Source organism: Molothrus aeneus, chromosome 17 (genome assembly GCF_037042795.1).
Source record: "Molothrus aeneus isolate 106 chromosome 17, BPBGC_Maene_1.0, whole genome shotgun sequence".
NCBI lineage: Eukaryota > Metazoa > Chordata > Aves > Passeriformes > Icteridae > Molothrus > Molothrus aeneus.
The window spans coordinates 3,321,077-3,340,025 of NC_089662.1; the positions used below are offsets into that span (position 1 = coordinate 3,321,077).

At 53.8% G+C, this 18,949-nt stretch overlaps 1 protein-coding gene across 1 annotated transcript in view; it reads right to left on the bottom strand.

The window, feature by feature from the left end:
- The window catches only part of MYH7B (myosin heavy chain 7B), a 33,208-nt gene extending 19,201 nt beyond the window's left edge, over positions 1 to 14,007 (bottom strand). Inside the window, exons 1-14 of the mRNA XM_066561692.1 lie at positions 13,911 to 14,007; positions 12,638 to 12,741; positions 10,534 to 10,677; positions 10,294 to 10,450; positions 10,177 to 10,204; positions 8,868 to 8,964; positions 7,990 to 8,013; positions 6,437 to 6,529; positions 5,708 to 5,771; positions 5,508 to 5,606; positions 4,440 to 4,543; positions 3,428 to 3,566; positions 1,623 to 1,741; positions 408 to 557 (exon numbers count right to left, since the gene is read on the bottom strand). Of these exons, the coding sequence (XP_066417789.1) occupies positions 408 to 557; positions 1,623 to 1,741; positions 3,428 to 3,566; positions 4,440 to 4,543; positions 5,508 to 5,606; positions 5,708 to 5,771; positions 6,437 to 6,529; positions 7,990 to 8,013; positions 8,868 to 8,964; positions 10,177 to 10,204; positions 10,294 to 10,450; positions 10,534 to 10,677; positions 12,638 to 12,741; positions 13,911 to 14,007 (1,419 nt within the window). The remainder of the gene's footprint in view (positions 1 to 407; positions 558 to 1,622; positions 1,742 to 3,427; positions 3,567 to 4,439; positions 4,544 to 5,507; positions 5,607 to 5,707; positions 5,772 to 6,436; positions 6,530 to 7,989; positions 8,014 to 8,867; positions 8,965 to 10,176; positions 10,205 to 10,293; positions 10,451 to 10,533; positions 10,678 to 12,637; positions 12,742 to 13,910) is intronic.
- Between the last annotated feature and the right edge of the window lie 4,942 nt (positions 14,008 to 18,949).

An 18,949-nucleotide genomic window follows, 5' to 3' on the forward strand; every position in this document is an offset into this window, starting at 1 on the left:
CAGTGTCATTGGGGAGGTGGCACTGTCACCCTCCAATCCACTGTCACTTTTGGAAATCTATAAATGTTGGAGTCAGAAATTAAAAGTGCTCTTTTCACCCTGGGAGAGCTGTGTGTGCACTTCGTGTTATTTCGTGTCCTCTAGTGACAGGCAGGGATTCACTCTTGTGCTTTGCCTGGGTCTGAAGGGTGATTCCTGCCAGGCTCAGCTGTGTGGCTGCCACAGCAGGTAGCCAGCAATCACTAGAGATGTGCCCACAGCAGTGTTAAATCATTCCTGCTCGCTCCAGATACATCAATCCAGACAAGAGCCCCTCTTCTCATCAAGGCCAGCACCTTCTTAGAGGAGCTCTCAAACCCTAGGGGACTGAACTTCCTGAACCCACTGCAGGGGCCTGCAGAACTCACATCAAAGATCTCAAAGCCTGCAATGTCCAGCACCCCAATGAAGAACTGCCTGGCCAGCTTGGTGTCCAGGGTCTTGTTGATGCGGGCCACCAGCCACTTGAACATGCGGTCGTAGGTGGCTTTAGCCAGGGCCCCCACAGCGTACAGCACCTGCAAAGCAAAGCCCAGAGCACACATGGTTTATGAAAAATCCTTTCCTTAAATGTAAACAATGATTATCTGCTGCTGTGGAATGCAACAGGTGGATCTGGGATTGGTCTCCTGTGATTGTTTATAATTAATGGCCAATCACAGTCAGCTGGCTCAGACTCTCTGGTCAGTCACAAGATTTTATTATCATTGCATTCTTTTCTATTCATTACTAGCCTTCTGATGAAATGCCTTCTTCTATTCTTTTAGTATAGTTTTACTATAATATATATCATAAAATAATGAATCAGCCTTCTGAAACATGGAGTCAACATTCTCGTCTCTTCCCTCATCCTGGACCCCTGTGCAAACCACCACAAGTGAGCTTCTCCCTGCTCCTGCAGGAGCCACAGGCTGACAGAGAGCTCCTCCTGGCCCACAAAGGATGGACAGACACATCCAAGGAGTTTATGCTTATAGCACAAGCTCCAAAATTGTTTTGCATTCCACACAAGTGTGTTCCTGCCTACCAGGCCTATCTTGCCTCCAAGGTCTTAGGATATAAATTCAGTTTAAAATGACATATTCAGAAGCCTTGTGCCTACAGCCCACTTTGGATAGGACACCAGCTGCTAAGTTCCTCCTGAACTTTGCTCAAGGACTGGCTTGCACTATTCAGGCCAGGTCTGGGTTCCCAGCTGGGGTGTGGCTGGAATCTGACAAGACACGTGTTTGGAGCATTTGAGTCTTCTACAAGATCAACTCAGATGAGTGTTTAGATATCCAGAGTTTTCTAATTTTCAGGGATGAACTCTTCTCAAGAGTGTGACTGTCTCTGAAGCAGATCCACAGAACCTGGACCTGCTCTGGCTGGGATCCAACCTGCATTTCAAAGACACCAGATTCAATCTCCAGCCTTGGTTACTGTGCAAAGCTCTCAGCCAGCTCTGCCACCCATTTCCCCTGCTCTTAAAAGCCAAGAACTGTGGATTCACCTTCTCCTGCTGCTCTGGATCTCCTCCTACACCCAAGACAGTGAACTGAAGCACCAGTGGCAGCCCAGTGTCCTGCTGTCCTGTCACTCACCTGCTCCACGTTCTGCCCTTTGGTCACGTACTCATTGCCCACTTTGACACGAGGATGGAGCAGCCCCTTGATGAGTTCAGCTGAGCTGATTCCCATGAGATAGGCAGCTTTGTCAGCACCTGGAAGGCAGCACAAAGGCATGAGGAGCCTGCAAGGAGGGTCTGGGAAGGGGGAAAGGAACCAAAATAAAAAATGACCTGCTCCTATGATGATCAGTGCTAACCACACTGTTTTTTCCACCTCCTCCAGTGTCTAATGTGATTTTCCATCTTGAATAGTCTATGATGCTTTAAAGTTTAACTTTCTGACTGAGAAGTTACTGTTTGGAGGCCTGCTGCACCTTATCAGGTGCTTATCAGGTTTTAGCCTTATTGATCTGGGATTCTCTATGCATTTTCCAGTGGAGGTTTGAATTTCCACACAGCAGATTTGAATTGACCAGAAGAGAGGTGATTGTCTTTCATAAACTCCTGATAGCAGATTGTAGCTAGCAAATCACCTCTGCAGGGAAATCAGTGCCTTATCAAAACCTTCATTAATGACCAGGTAGCAGCTAAAGGCTGTGTTGCCACTCCTGAGGCACAGAGAACTTTTCCTTCATGAATGTTAACGTGACAAAGACTGATCCAGGTGATCATTTCTGCTGGATCCCTGCTGCAACCTTCAGAGTACGTGCCAGAGCTCCCCCTTCTCACTCTCCCACGTGCTGGAAAGTCACCCTTTCCCTTCAGGTTTGCTCTGCACTCTGTCTGTTCTTAGATCTGTGCATTGCACTGGATTTTGCTGAGCAACAAACCAGGGAAAGTGTTGGACAGTGATTGTGTCCTACTCTAACAGCTCTTCAGGAGGCTGTGAGCTGAGCAGGTCCTGCTCCCAGCCTGGCTGGAATGCTGTCCAATGAAGTGCAGGAGGTGAAGAGCAGGAGGAGACTGCACAAGATGAAGCCCAGCAGGGCTGTGACACCCTGGGATGCTGCTGAGACAAGTCTGATGCAGATGAGGCCACCTTGCAGAGAGATTGTCCCAAATATTCCTGCTCAAGGCCAAGCCCTTGGAGCACCCCCACAGGGCCTAAGTCAGTGAGGGATCAGGGGATCAGGGTCCCTGACCTCCACAGGCCAGGCAGGGGGAGTTACCCCAGTCTGGGCAGCTCTGGAGTGTTGGGGAAGATGAAACAGGAAAGCCTTATCAATATGATTGTCTGGCAAAAGATTTTGAGAATATAGAAACTATAAGTGAGATTGAAATGAAAGCAGCTTTGAGATCCCTCAGTTACTGAACAACAGGAAAACAATGGTGTGGCCAGCTGAAGGTGATCCCCTTTTGATGGAACAACACCCTCTGCTTGCAGACAGGCCCAAGGCTCAGAGCAGACCCCACTGGCTGGGCAGAAGGGGCCCAAAGAGGAGTTTGTAGGGTTTAAAATGTAACACAGGATGGTGATGTAGTGATTCTTATAGGCTGTATGTAAATGCTGTAGGATTTGTATCTTGTACTAGATTGGTTAGTGAGAATGAGAATATTCAACACAGAAGATTTATGGTATTGTAATGGGAACCTCACTCTCTTTTACTCTTCCTCGCTCTCTCATCCTCTTCACCACTCTCTGGCCTTCTTTCTCTTTCCCACCCTTTTCACTTCTCTCAGGCCTGCTCTGAGCTGTGGCAGCTCCCAGCAGGGCCCTGCCCCCAGGCCCTTTGCAATAACCCCCAAGTTCCAGCCCTGGCTGCAGAGATCTCTCGTGTCCGTCTGTCCTGACCGTCCTACCCCCATTGCTCCTGCACTGGAGCCCAGAGCCCCACTCACTTTCAGTGCCATCAGCCTCTGCCTGCTCTTCCCGCTGCTTTTGCTTGAATTTCATGTTCCCAAAGTGCATGATGGCCCCCACTATTTTATAGGAGCCGTATTTCTCATCGCTGCTGAAGCCCAGGATGTCCATGGCATGCTGAGGAGACACAAAGCAGTAGAGACAGAACAAATTCACCACGCTGAGGTGAGGGTTGGTTCCTCCTCCCACTGTCTCCTAAGGTACCCTCCCTGTCCTGGGGCTGGGCAGGGTGCCCTCTCTGCTGGGCACCTAACCAAGGAATCCTGTCCATGGCGTTTGAATGTGGCTCCAGCTCCCACAAGACCCATTTGAAAGGCAAACGACTGGCTCAGCATCCACAAGGAGGAGGTGCTCCAAGCTGAGGGCTCAGGAGGAGACCTGACTGATCTCTACAGCTCCCTGACAGGAGGGGGCAGCCAGGGGGGTCAAGCTCTGCTCCCAGGGAACAGGGACAGGACTGGGAGGGAACGGCCTCAAGCTGGTTCGGGTTGGACATCAGGAGGAATTTCCTCACAGAAAGAGTTGTCAGGCATTGGCAGAGGCTGTCCAGGGCAGGGCTGGAGTCCCCATCCCTGGAGGTGTCCAAGGAAGGGCTGGACATGGCACTCAGTGCTCTGGGCTGGGTGTCAGGGTGGGGATAAATCAGGTTGGACTCTATGGTCTTGGGGGTCTTTTCCAAATGTAATGATTCTAGGATCTTCTTTTTTATGGGCACTATGGGAAGTGCCCATGTGCCTCAGGCCCTTCCTGATGCAGGGAATGACTCTCCCTTCCCTGCCTGGATGAGGCTGTTGGTGCAGATCAGAGTCGCTCTGCCCCTTCCTGGAGGCTCCCAACAGCCACCAATGATCCATAGGGAAATCCCAACGGATTTAAACAGGGACACACAGAGGGAAATCCCAACTGATTTCAAGAGGGAAGGCAGAGCACAGCCCCAGAGCTGCCCAGAGGAAGGCTGTGCCCTCCCCAGGCCCAGGGCTGTGCACATACATCAGTGGCCATGAGCTCCTCGCCGTCATCCAGGTTGTCCACCGTTGTCACCCCCTGGGAGCAGAAGTGGTAGTCGTAGGGGTTGAGGGACAGCAGCAGCATATCTGCAAGGGGAGGACATGCAGAGGGTGAGGCCAGCCTGGCAGGGACGTGCCTGGACAGAGGGACAGCCCTGCACACAGATGGAGCAGGAAGGCTTCCCCAGCCTCACCAGCTGGGGGAGGAACAGCCTCTTCCAGCACAAGCAGGTCCACACGTGGGTCCACCTCTTCTGTGCTTGCCTCCTGCTTGCTATCTTGGGACACGGCCTGGCTGCAGACTGATTTAGAAGTGGCCACCATGCCCTTGTGACTCCAGATAAGATTACTGCTCCCTCAGACCTGCCTAATAAGGTGCTGTTCAGCACCAAGCTCAGGAGCCCTCAGCCAAGAGCTGACCACCCCAGGGGCTGTGCCAGCCATCCTTCTGCGTGGGGAAAGGCTTCCTGAGTGGGATGTGGCACCAGGAGGCTGCTCAGAGCTGCCCCAGCACAAACTCAGATCAGGTGGAGCTGTCCTGAGGATCACATCTACACCAGTGCCCAGAGAGAGCTGGGCAGCTGTGTCCCAGCTCACCTGGAATAGGTCATCTCACTGGCTGAGGAGGCTGCACAACACTTCCCTCCATCCCAAAATGAGTAAATGTGCAGCCTGCACACGCTGAGGTCAGTGCTGTACCCACAGCCCCATGAGGACTCTGTGCAAGGCAGCTTTGCAAAGCACAATCCCACCTTGCAGATAGACCCTGAGTGACCTCTGCTCCTACACAGTGGCAGAAAGGGCTTTAGTCTGGCTTCTCAGCCTGTGAGGACAATGGAGGCTGGGCTAGATGGCCCCTTGAAATCCCTTCCACCCTAAATTCCACCACTCCCATGATCCTGCACCGCTAGCAAAGCATCCAAGGGCAGAACCTGCATGGTGAGCTGGGTCTGCTCATTCCTGTGGACCCCAAGGCTGACAACAGAGCACTCTGAGGCTGCTTTCAGGCCATCCTGCTCTAAGGGCTGTGCTGCACCTTTGGCTGCCTTACCTTGCAGCTCTGGTTTCTTCCCAGACAGGATCTGGTAGAAGATGTGGTAGCTCCGCTCTTTGGGTTGCTGGAAAATCACTCTGGATTTTTCCAGAAGATCTAGAATGAAGTAGAGCAGAGGGATCAGAGCAGGGCTTGTCCCTTCCCAGAGCTGAGCACAAATTGGTGGGATGAATTCCCTCCCCAGGGCAGCTACTCACAGATGTCAATGTCTGCAGAGGCCAATTTCCCTGAGGGACCAAAGTGGATCCGGATGAACTTGCCCTGAAAACACCCACAGGAGGTAAGTGCTGGGCTTGCCTTCAGAGCTACAGCTCTGAACAGCCCCTAGAAACTGAATTCATTTCCCACTTCTTGAGCTTCTGCTGATGCCAGGCAATTTACTGAACTCTCTAAAGGGGTGAAGCTCTCTGCTTTGTAATGTGAAGAAGCTCAAAGAGCATTGCCCAAGGGTTTAAATACCAGGCAGGCAGAAATTTCACTGACAGCAGATAAACCCCTGTCCTCAGGTCTATTCTTACCACTGAACCATTCTGTGACACAGAGCCTGCCTGCAGCCCCTGCTCCGTGCTGGGCTCAGGGTCTCCCCCAGCAGTGCCTCCCTGCCCTCCAGGCACAGCAGAGCCAGGCTGGGCTCAGCAAAAACGGTGCTGCTTCCTGGAAGGGACACACTTGTCTGTCCCAGAGCACCCCAGGCTGTGCTCAGTGTCCCTCTGAGCCTTGGGATGTCACAGGCTGTGACACCAGGGCCATTCGTGCTGGCCACCATTTGCTGCCCTGAAAAACCAGAAAAACTCTGGTGGTCCAGTGCCACTGGGAAGCAGCCCCTGCTCCCTGCCACGTGCCTGTGGCTCCCAGGGCACAAGGCCACAGTGCCACCCACTGTGCATGCAGCCCAGCCAGCAGCCACAGCTCCCTGCCCCACTCACAAAACGCGAGGAGTTGTCGTTTCTTATGGTTTTGGCATTGCCAAAAGCCTCCATGGCTGGGTTAGCCTCGATGATTTGATCCTCGAGGGTGCCCTGGGGAACAAAAGCAAAGGGTGTGTCACACAGCCAGAGGGGGCCTGTCACCAGAGGGGGCCTGTCACCAAGAGCAGGAGCAGTGCCAGGGGCTGCTTGCTGCTCTCCTCAGCTGTGCCTGGGACCTGCTGCCCCCGAGGCATCTCCATTTATCAGCACAGCTGGGGTTTGCAGCAGTGCCCTCTGCGGCCTTCTCCTCACCCAAACTGGTGAGGAGAGGGCCACAGAGCTGGCACCAGCCCCAGGCTGCTGTCCCCTCTGCACACAGCAGTCCTTGCCCCCTTTCTTAGGAGCTACACTATGTAAACCAAGAGCAAGCTCGTGTTGTCACAACAGGCTGAATCATTTCAGGCTCTCTGGCATCAGGCATTTCCTCCAAACCAAAGTCTAGGAGAGCTCACATAAACAGCACTTTGTGAAACAAGGTCCCTACACCGACAGCATTGCAGGGTCCCAGTGTGATGGGAATACACCACAAGTGCCAGCTGGAATGATCTGCTGGGAATACTGGGGCTCTCCTGAGCAAGCCCCAAGATGAATCCTCTCCTAACCTTGTTTTCCTGTGTGTGTTTCTCTGCTCAAAGATAAAGAGACACCCTCTGCCTAATGCAGGTAAAGCAGGAGAAGGATTTGAGGAGAGGAGCAAGAGACTGCTACACCACAAGAAGGAGGGTGGGGTTTGACACCTGCTACAGAGTTTGGTGGCACAGACACCTGCAGGACTTTTCATGAGAGCTTTGCCCATACTCTGACACATTCCAATCCACAGGGCTTTCCTCAGGTGGGGAACACCAGCTCTGGGCTCTGCCCACTCAGAGCCACCCTCTTTCCAATGCTGGAACCACAACTGCTCCCCACCTCTGCAGCTCCAGCTGTATGAAGGGCAAAGGAGACAGGGAGCAGCTGTGCATCACAGTTACCAACACACCTGAGTATCCCTTGAGCTCTTATCTCTAAATTCAGCCTGGTCTGGGCAGCCCCAAGACCCACAGGTTCAGCCCCTGAGCTGCCTCACCCTGTTTGTCCCAGTGGGCACTCATGTGATGATGAACATCCCCAGGCAAGGGTGTGCACCAGCTGAAGGCTCAGAGAAACCAAGGATGTGTGACTGAGCCCTTGAGGCGTTGGGAGCCCCGGGGGCTGAACCTTTGCTGGGTTTCCTTGGAGCAAACACCTCAGAAATGTCCCCCAGGCAAGGACATCAGCTCTGGATAGAAATGAATGTTTCTATCCAGAGTAATTATCCCTTGAAGGAGAGGCTGGAGTCAGAAAGGCAGAAAGAGATGAAACAGCAAAGCTTCCAGCTGTGGGAAGGAGGCAGATACAAAGCCAAGAGGAGAAATAAACACTGCCCAGGTGCTGCTCCCAGACCTAAGGAGGAGGCCCCACACATCACCCCATCACAGATCTGTGGTGCAGCAGAACTCTGTCCTCAGCATTAAAGAGACCACAACACTTACCCCAGTTTTAGTGGCAAGAGCTGCCTAGAGAAAGGAGAGAAAATTATCTTTAGAAATCCAGAAAAGCCAGGAAAGAACCACAAGAAGCATGGTCAGAAAAGCAGGGCATGACCATTTAGTGCCAAAAAAAAAGTCCAAGAGAAAAAAAAAAAACAAACTCGGAGGATTAAACTTTATAGGAGAGGCAAAAAAGTTGTTAAATAGATTAGCTCAAGAAAATAAAGAAATGCATCAAAAAGCAAGAACTGTTAAATTCAAACTTGAAGAAGAGGAAAGAAAATAATGCTGAAGTATTGCTTGTCTGATACCTAAAGCAACCAGTTTGCTTCCTCGAGGGGAAAGCAGGCTGGAGCCTCAAAGTATCCAGAAGAAATAAGCAATTGCAAGGGCAGCTCAAAAATAACCAGCATCAAAGAAAAGCAAGATTCAAAACAAGAGCAAGAAAAGCACGAGGTAGAAAAGGGTCAAAATCAACAAAAGGAGGGGAAAAAAAGGAGAAAATGCTGAAAAGCAAGGCTTAAAAGAGGCAAGGTGAGAAATGGAAGGTTTACTTCATCCCTTTAGTGTTCCTTAAGAGGATCACTGGGGTGTTGAAAGAGGAAGAGAAGAGAAAGAGAACAACTGAAGCACCTCTTCCAGGCTGCATGGATTGAGCAGCCACATAAAAAAAAAAAAAATCCATTTCCCCTTGAGCAGAATAATTTCAAGCCTTGCTTGTTCAAAAGTCAGGGAAAAGCCAAGCCCTGGGTGGGTCAGACCAAAATGCAAAAAGTTGAGGAAGAAAAAGTAAGAAGAATGGGGAAGGCGGGGAAAAAAAAATTTAAAAAAAAAAAAAAAGGAAGAAAACAACAAGAACTTGTTTGAAAAGAAGATCTTACTAATTTCTTGCCCGGTGTGTCGCCCAAGGCTGCGACAATGGCAAAGTACTGAATGACCCGCTTGGTGTTTACAGTCTTACCAGCACCAGATTCTCCGCTTAGAGTGACAGAAATACACAGATAAGGGCATGAGGCAAAGAACAGGCACAAATTCTCCACTTAGAGTAACAGAAATACACAGATAAGGGCATGAGGCAAAGAACAGGCACAACCATCCCAGACAAGCCAAGCCTCGGAGGATGGCGAGGCTGCAGCTCTCGCTCACCCCCCAGCCCACAGGGGTGCTTGTGTTTGGGGTTTGCCCTCGGAGCCACAGCAGCTCCGGGCTGTCCGTGTGTCCCTTGGGAGCCACAGCAGCTCCGGGCTGTCCCTGTGTCCCTTGGGAGCCGCACCAGCTCCGGGCTGTCCCTGTGTCCCTTGGGAGCCACAGCAGCTCCGGGCTGTCCCTGTGTCCCTTGGGAGCCACAGCAGCTCCGGGCTCTCCGTGTGTCCCTTGGGAGCCACAGCAGCTCCGGGCTGTACGTGTGTCCCTTGGGAGCCACAGCAGCTCCGGGCTGTCCGTGTGTCCCTTGGGAGCCACAGCAGCTCCGGGCTGTCCGTGTGTCCCTTGGGGGCCACAGCAGCTCCGGGCTGTCCGTGTGTCCCGGCAGGGCTCAGCTGCGGGCCCGGGGGCTGCAGCTGTCCGGGATCAGCCCGGGGGCTCTGAGCACGGCCGGCCTCGCTGGGGCACGGTGGGGATGGCAGCAGGGGCACGGTGCCGGGGTGCAGGGTGCCCGCTGCCGGGGGCTGAGCTCATCCCTATAGTTAGTGCTGCTGTGCCATTGTAATCCCGGAGCACAAAGAGCCGCGGGGAGCGGGGCCGCCACCGGACACTCGCCAAGCATCTCTCCGCAGCCCCTGCCTTTCCTAATTAGGCCATGGCCGAGGCTAAAAATGTCCCTGGCTCCTGGCAGCGGCGGAGGGTCCTTTAGAGTCCTTTATATAGCCCTTATCTAGATGTCACTTGAAATCAACCTGGCCTCCACCCTCCCACATCACCCTTCTCCCTCCGGCCACCGTCTCGCTGCGGCCTTGGCCTCCATCTCTGCTTTCCCCCGGAGGGTGCCGGGGCTCGGGGCGCTCCCGCAGCTGTCGGGGTGCGGGGGAGCCCGGCCCGCGCGGGGCTTTGTCACCTGGCACGGTGGCGGGGCAAGGGTGACAGCTGCCGGCATGGGGAGGGGACACTGCCGGGGGGGCTGCTCCGGGCACAGGGCACAGAGCACAGCACGGAGGGTCTCGGGGCAGGGCGAGGAGACGCAGGGACACTTACGTGATGAGCATGGACTGGTTTTCACGGTCTGCAAGAGAAGGAGCCGGTGTTAGGGCAGCGCTGCCGAGTGCCAGGAGCCCGGGCTGGCCGGGATGGGGTCCCCCAGGCAGGGCTTACTGCGGAGCATGTCGTTGTAGGCGTTGTCGGCGATGGAGTAGATGTGCGGAGGTGCCTCCGAACGCCGCTTGCCCTTGTAGGCTGCCACCACGGGCGCCGTGTACACCGGCAGCCACTTGTAGGGGTTGATGGTGACACAGAAGAGCCCCGAGTAGGTCTGCAGGGGGAACACGGGTAGATGACGGGTGTCCCAATGCTCCCTGACCTCCCCACCCCACCCCATGGGTGCTGTGGGCTTACGTAGATCATCCAGTGGGAGTAGCGGCGCTTCAGGTTGTAGAGCACAGAGGCCTCGTTGAGGTGTGTCAGCATGGCCATGTCCTCAATCATGTCAAACTTGGGCGGGTTCATGGGCTGCACCTCGTCCTCCTTCACCACACGTGTCTGTCAGAGGAGGGGGACGCGTCAGAGGGACCCCAGTCCTCACCGAGCACCCTCTGCCCTAAACCTGCCAGGTGGGGACAAAACCCTGACAGTGCTGTGCTGGGGACAGCCTTGGGGCCTGTGCCTGCTGTCATCCTGGCAGGGCTGCCCAGTGTTCTGGGTGGCAGGCCCAGGACAGCCCCAGCAGCACCCAGCCACAAAGCCCAGCTGGGACAAGCACACCCAGCTTGTTCCCTCCTCAGGGAGAGGGTTGAGCCTGAGCTCAGGTTGTTGCTGAGCCTGACAGAGGGGTCCAGGTTATTCCCCCAAAATGTGCTTGACACTCCCATCTCCTCTGTTCTCCTTCCCAGCCTAAAAGCCCATGACAGTGCTGTCCTTTGCTCCAAAGACATCGCTGGTTATTTGGGCAAACAGCTGAAGCCTGTACTCCATCACTTAAAACTGGATTTATTTAATCCCATGAGACCAAGCACGGGGAAAATATCACATTACCTATCTGGCCTGGATGGAGAAGCTGGATTTAGCAAATGGTCTTGTTAATAAAGACTAAATTAAATCTTTCAGAGGTTTATCTTTTCTATGGGTGAAGGTGAAGCACGTGGTGTTAAAAGGCACCAGGTGTTAAAAGCAGGAGGGTACACAGAAGGATAAGGGAGGGCTTTATGTTTCAAAACTTTCTGCTGGAAATGCTTATCCAGGGAAAGCTGATATAGTTTTTGATTTTGTAAATCCATGACAAATCAATAAAAAGACAGTTTCAAGAGGAAACAGCAAAAAAGGGTTTAGAAACTGCTCTGTTCTCAGAATTGGAAGGTGTTCTAAACATCTGAAGAAACTTCTAAAATTTATAACTCCTCTATGACAAATTTCACTTTGGAGAGAGCAAATCTCTTTACTTGCTTTCCAAAATTCTGACAAAAATATTTTCAAAGCCTTGACACTTTTCAAAAACAATTATATATCTCTTTTTTCACATTTAGCAGGCACAAACTCTTCTTAGTGCTATTCTGACTAGAGAAGAAATAGAAAGAATAAAGTCTATCATCTACTGCCGGTTGAGGTCCTTGTTCTTTTCCCCCACTTTCCTACCAGTGTGCTCTGCAGTGAAGTTGCAGGGTCATGAGACTTCCATAGTGAAGAAAGGAAGATTAATTAAGCTCATTTGCAGCTAATTGCACTGGATATTATCTTGACAAATACCAGCTGGTCCTTGCTTGCTTTGCCGCGGAAAGCTGGAGCCTCTCCGCCCGTCATAGCCTGTCCTCCCAACAGCTCACCCCACCGCAAATCTGGGCTAAAAGGAGCAGGAATTGGCCAGCTGGCCCCTTACCTGTCCTCCCAACAGCTCACCCCACTGCAAATCTGGGCTAAAAGGAGCAGGAATTGGCCAGCTGGCCCCTTACCTGTCCTCCCAACAGCTCACCCCACCGCAAATCTGGGCTAAAAGGAGCAGGAATTGGCCAGCTGGCCCCTTACCTGTCCTCCCAACAGCTCACCCCACCGCAAATCTGGGCTGAAAGGAGCAGGAATTGGCCAGCTGGCCCCTTACCTGTCCTCCCAACAGCTCACCCCACTGCAAATCTGGGCTAAAAGGAGCAGGAATTGGCCAGCTGGCCCCTTACCTGTTCCAGGCTCTGGGATGAGCCGGGCACTGGTTCAGCATCACAAAGGGCTGTGCTGGGGCTGCTCCCCCATGCAGGAGCTGTGCTGGCCAGCCCCACCGTGCTCTCGGTGTGTCCCACAGGGCTGTGACAGCAACCCCTCGGTGGGAGATGCTGAACTGGTGCCACTCTTGGCAAGGAACTGGCCTACGTGTGCTGACACTGCCGTGTGTGTCCCCCCGGGGCACGACTGATCGGGGTTATCAGCAAGAGCTCATGGCTTCAGACGTGATCCTGTCACACGTATCCCCCTCCACACACACTTGCTCTCCCTTGGAAAAGGAAAGGTATTTGCTTACTTCCTTATCTTTGGTTTCCACAGTGACTTTGCCACCAGAGCTTTCTTTTATTTCCACTTCGATATAGGCTTCTTTCTCATCTGGGATCCAAGCTCGCTTCTTTCCTGGAGGAGGCATGGGGAAAGGAAAGGAAAGGAAAGGGGAAAGGAAAGGAACATAATACAGGTTGTTATGTAGGAGACCATGTGAAATTGTCAATGGAAAGCCACATAAATGCAGTTTGATAATGTGGAAGGACAGTGATTATTCCTTCCTATGTTCTTGGTCATAGGAGCTGGGATTTCTTTGCCTTTTTTGTGTTTGGCAGTTTTTTACTTTGATGGGGTCAGCTTCTAGCCTGACAGAAATCTGCTGCCTCATGTGTGCCTGCACTCAGACTGTCATGAGAAGAGGACAGTGTGAGGAAGCAAAACCCTTCTCTTCTGCCAAACTGCAGGGAACAAGTTGGGCCCTGGATCCCAAGCCATGGAAGAGCAGGGTGGCTGGGACAGAGAGGACACCTCCAAACTGAAAGAGCTGCAGAAGGCTTTGATACCAGTCCCCCAGCACTCCTGCCCCTCAGGGTCGGGGGAGATGGAGGATCACCTCCCCACACACCTCATCAAACCAGGGGAAAGTCAAAAGCCTGCTTTTCTCACTTGAGTCCTCCAGGGTGCTGGGGGAAGGAATTCTGCAGTGCCTGTGATGCCTTGAGGAGCAGCACAGGGAGAGGGGCAGGGATGACTCCGGAGAGAGCCACGGCAGCAGGGCAGGCTCGGGGACACACCTGGGCTGGGCTCAGGGACACACCTGGGCTGGGCTGGGCTCAGGGACACACCTGGGCTGGGCTGGGCTCGGGGATACACCCGGGCTGGGCTGGGGGACACACCTGGGCTGTGCTCGGGGACACACCCGGGTGGGCTCGGGGACACACCCAGGCTGGGCTCAGGGATACACCCGGGCTGGGCTCAGGGACACACCTGGGCTGGGCTCGGGGACACACCTGGGCTGGGCTCGGGGATACACCCGGGCTCGGGGATACACCCAGGCTGGGCTCAGGGACACACCTGGGCTGGGCTGTGCTCGGGGACACACCCGGGCTGGGCTCAGGGATACACCCGGGCTGGGCTCGAGGACACACCGGGCTGGGCTCGGGGACACACCGGGCTGGGCTCGGGGACACACCCGGGCTGGGCTCGGGGACACACCCGGGCTGGGCTCAGGGATACACCCGGGCTGGGCTGTGCTCGGGGACACACCCGGGTGGGCTCGGCAGCCCGGGGCTCTCTCTTACCATCGAACGGCATGGTCTGAAGCTTCAGCTGCTCCGTGTAGCTTTTCCGGAGGTACGGAGCAGCCTCCCCAAACTCGCTCATGTCCAGCAGAGACATCCTGTCGATCTGAGGGAGACTTGGCAGCAGCAGAGGAAGAGTGAAAGACACCTGAGCACTGAAAGGAGGGAAGGACAACGGGTCAGTGCATGGGGAAGGTGCCCACTGATGGGTTGAGAACCACGAGTGACACGGTCACCAAACAAGATTTTGATTTTAGGGAGTGAGAGAAGACAGGGACAACAATGCTAGCTGATAAAAATTACATTAATGAGACAATTAATGATACTTTCCCTTCTGATGCTGTCATCCCCCCATTGGAAGTCCCAGCTGGGTGAGCTGGAATCACTTTGCTGTCAAAATCCACATTCCCACTTTAGGTGAGATTGTCAATAACAGCCCTTTCCTTGATAAGCTCAGCTAAAACTCATCCCAGCTCTACAGACTCGCTGGTGCCCTGCACAGAGACCCAGGGCTGTTCTGCTGAGTGATACTGCAGCAAGATAAAAGCAAGGCTGGGTGTATTATCCCTGGGAAGACCCTTCTAGAAGGCTGCTGTGGCAGCTGCTTGGAAAAGCACTTTTATGACTGTGCTTCTTAATATCCATCTAATGCAGTGCCATCCTGAAAAGCTCTGGAACGCCACAGCCATCACGGATGGAGCCACAACTTGGCAAAACACACAATCCTCAGCAAAAATGCTCATGATCCAGGTCTGTCCCACCCTCCCCTGTGGCAGCAGAGCCAGCCCTTGTCCTCTGGGATCAGCCACCCTGCCAGGGTGAAGCGGGTTAGTACAGGGGACACGCGTGCACACAGACATGCTCTGTATTACTGACCTTGGTGCTAGGACTGAGTGGCTCTGTGCACGCTGCAAAGCCCCTTTTTATTGTGTCTGTCAAGGTCAGAGTGGGAAAAGATATGTCAGAAATTCCCATGTGTCATGTCCACACAGCTCCATTGGTGCTGCTGTCCCACTGCCCGGACAGACACAAAAGGCAAACTTCACTTTTATCTCTCTGCAAATGCAGCCTGGTTATTTTTATTCCTGTATTGTCAGGCGAGTACAAAGGCAGAGTGAGAGCCTGCAGCTTGGGAAGGCAGCACAGCTCTCCCAGCCTGCTCTGCCTGCTCCAGTGGGGAGCTGAGGAATGAGAGCTCTGCCAGTTCCTCCTGCACCTGAGCACTCGATCCCATTGCTCCTGCCTCCCACCATGCCAGCAGAGCTGCTGCTTGGTGGGATGTGTGTGGCTGCTGCCTTTTCCAGCTGGAACATCCCAACTTCTCACTCAGCTCTGGTTTAGCTTCTCCCAGACACACTGTCTGGAAGGGGAAGGACCCTGGGGCTTGATCCTCCACGTTCTGCTCCTGAACTCCTCACCTTGGTATGGGAGCTGGTTTTGTGGCTAGGCCAAGTTCATAATCTCTCAACAGAGAGGTTGCTGGGTTTCCTGCACACCATTTTAGCCAGACAGCACCCAGAGGTGATGTGTACAGCCTGGAGCACACCTCCATCCTGGCAGCACCACCATGGGCTGCCCAAGATGAGAACAGGACACTCTGGGGCCATGCCAGCTCAAGGAAAAGCCACTTAGCTGCTGACATCCACAGTGCAATGAGGTTTCTACCCTGGAGAACCAGGGCCAGTGGCTGCAGAGTTTGATGTTTATTCCCTATTCAGCACCTCTTACACCCCAGAGTAACTTGGGGCTGCTGTAGTGGGGGAAACTGAGGCAGGGAGTGGTTAAGGATCAGCTGTGCAGTGCTGTGCCAGGCTGGATGTGGCACAGGCTCTGTCACAGCCAGAATAGCAGCACCAGAGGCTGCTTTGGGCATGTGGCTTCAGCCTGGGCACACAGCCGAGGCTGCAGAGAGATTTTTGCAGCCCCAGCACCTGCCCTGAATGCAAGCCCCAGCCATAGTCAATCTTTCCATCCAGCACTCAGGGTTGCTGCTACACCTCCCCAGTCTGGGTTCCCAGTGCCATCCTCTCTGTACCCCCAACAGAAAGGTCCCTGCCCTCCCACCCTGCTTTGGAGAGAAGTCTGGGAGATTTGTGGGGTGGAGGAATGTGGGAAATAGTAAAGGTAATATTTTCAGAAAGCTGGAAAAGCAGGCTTTAGAAACAGAAAGAACAGAGAATCAGCTACAGCTGTAAAGTCTGAAGGTAGAAAAAGTTACAATAGTATAGCAAGTAAGGACATGAAAGAAGAGTTTGAGAAAACCTGCAAACACAGAGGAGGACTGCAGAGCCATCCCCTGTGGGCTGAGCCCCAGCAGGGAGGATGGCTGGGCTCAGGGATGGGTTGGTGTTGCCTTCAGTGGCAGCAATGTCAGTGCTTTGCAGGGTGCCAGACTCCCCCAAGAACTGAAATGCTCCCATGGAGGGGAATCTGTAGCATGAACAAGGACTTGGGGTACATCAGGATAACATGGGGTGCAGGGCCCCATCCCCATGTGCCATGTGGGCACTCCTCAGCAGGTTAGTGTTCAGGAGTGCAGCTCCTCATCTGGATTTGTGAGCAGCTGGTGCAGAGCTGGACTCCACCATTGCATCTGCTGCAGCCCCCCAGAGGAGACCACAGGGACACCAGTGCTGAGGTCCCTCTTGACCATGGCATGCTCAATCTTGCCAAGATGGCAGAGTTCCAGCAACCTGAAGAGCCACAGGCTCTGGGGGACCACAGAGCCCTCTGAGGTTACCCTGGTGGCCCAGGCCTCTCTGTCCTGGGCTCGGGGTCAAGTTTCCACCCACTCCCTGGAGGGACTCGAGGCTTTGGTGGGTCCTGTGCCAAGTACCTTTGCCACAAGCACCCGAGCAGTGGGATGAGCCCTTGGCCCAGCCCCACCAGCTGGCCCAGCCTCACACATTCTTCTCAGGGCATGTACTCGCCCCACACTCTGCTCACCCCCTCCCTGCCTTATCTTTAAAGAGATTTTATTTTCGGAGATTCCTCCTGCAGTTCCTTCTGTTCGCCCCGGTTCCTCTCCCTCTTTGAAGAGCTTCCAGCAGGGTCCATCAAAGGCCAGGCAGATCTGTAGAAAGGGAAATGTGAATTGGTCACTCCAGCAGCTGCTGAAGGGTTCTTCCTCCAGGTTTGGGTGGTTTTGGCAGGTTTGGTGTTTGTGATGTGGTTTTTCTGGATGGTGGGGAGTTCATCCTTGTATAGCTGGCAAGGCCTGAGCTGTGCCCTGCTCAGGCAGGTGGGACAGGGCAGTAGGATCCTATGGACCTCCCAAAAAGTCCCATGGGCACAACGAGGAGCTCATGGCTTCAGCCTGAGCAGAGGGGAGTTTTGTCTAGGTGGCCCCAGCCCAGAGTGAACAGTGTGCCCAAATGATTCCCCAGCCCTGCACACCCACCCTCAGCAGTGAGATCATCTCCCCTGACCCCTGAGACACCTCTGCTCTTCCCCTAGGCTCTGTGCTTGGTGTTGGTGCCCCATGATATGATGGAAAAGGAGAGGGCTCCTCAGCCAAGCCCCTGAGGGCTGGACAAGCCTCTCCCCATGGGACAGGGCACCACCAGCACCAGACAGCAGAGCTGCCCCTTCAGGGAACATTTTGTGGTCAGACCAGCTCCTACCCAGCCCTGGAGAGCCAGGAGGGTGCCAGGGGCTCAGCCACCCTCTCCAGAGAAATCCCCTGGCTGCTCCCTGACCCCCAGCAGGAATGTTTCCCATTAGCAGGCTCTGATAAGTGGCAGGAAGGAGAATTACTGTCCCTGTCGGGCAGCTTGCTAGAGGTTTCCACACTTAACATATCCCCACTATCAGCTCCCTGAAATGCACTGGAGGGGGGTGCAAAGGCAGCTGATTAGATAAAGACAATCTGCAGAGGGGCTATTTCAGGCATATTTCCATGGAGTGGGAATGTCTGCTTGCAGGAGGTGACAGGCCAGTGCTGCCAGGCTGGTCACATCCCTCCAGCTCAGCCTGGCCATGCAAGGCCCCCTCCAAGGCAAAGCCCCCCCAGCCCTGTCCCAGCAGGGTGACAGAGACAGCAGCCACCAGCCCCAGCACAGCCCCCTCGAAGTGAGCAGGACATGCTGCTGCTGCTGGCATCCCAAAGGTAAGGTGCTCCTGTGGGGTTTAGGATGGGGTTAGCACTGGATCCCCTCATCTCACAGCTCTTCCCACCACGGTACTGCCTGGATGTCCCTCCCTGGGGACAGTGCTGGAGCCATCCTGAGCTGGCTGTCCTTTGGCTGGCAGTGCTGTCTCTCTAGCCCTCCATGAACACACACACAAAGCTGCTGCTGCCACGAGCACCCTCCTGCAGAGGTTCCCTCCTTGCCCTGGGCAGCACAGGCATGTTGGTGGCTGACCCTCCACATAGAGAGCCTCCAAAATGAGTATCAGGAATGAGAAAGTACCTGGAAGAGACATGGCATGAGGAATTATTGTATAGAGTTAGCAAGCAAGGTCACACACAGGCATGGAGAGACTGAGGTCACTGGAGACTGGGATAAATGGAGGGGTTTTGTTTGTTGGCCTTGAATTTTCCAGCTTTGAGGTTCTGGGGGTTTTCTTTTGGGGATTGCCAGGATAAAGCAGCTTGTAGGAATGAAGGTTGTACTGAACACTGCAAAATTACAGGAATGTGTGAGCCTCCAGTGAGGTTTTGGCAATGCACTTCAAAACAATGAGAGTAAAGAGAACCTTGCCCTGTTCATCTGAATATTTAATAGCACCTTAATTGCAGCTGGCCTGCCAGGACAGACCCTGGAACATGGCAGCCTTTGGAAATCATGACCAGCAGCTGCCTTGGAGGCTGCAAGGGAGGGGCAGAGGCTGCTCAGAACCAGAGCTGGGCTGCAGTTCTGACACTGTGGGCAGTCTGGCCCTGCAGTGCCCCAGCTGCTCTGGTTTTGCACCAGTTTTCACCTGCTATGAGATGTGGAGCAGATTTGGGAGATTTCTGGAGGGGGTTGGTGGGTGTTGTCCTGCACATACACACCAAGCCCACACAGCCAGCTCCTGGGACCATCCCATCCCAGCCC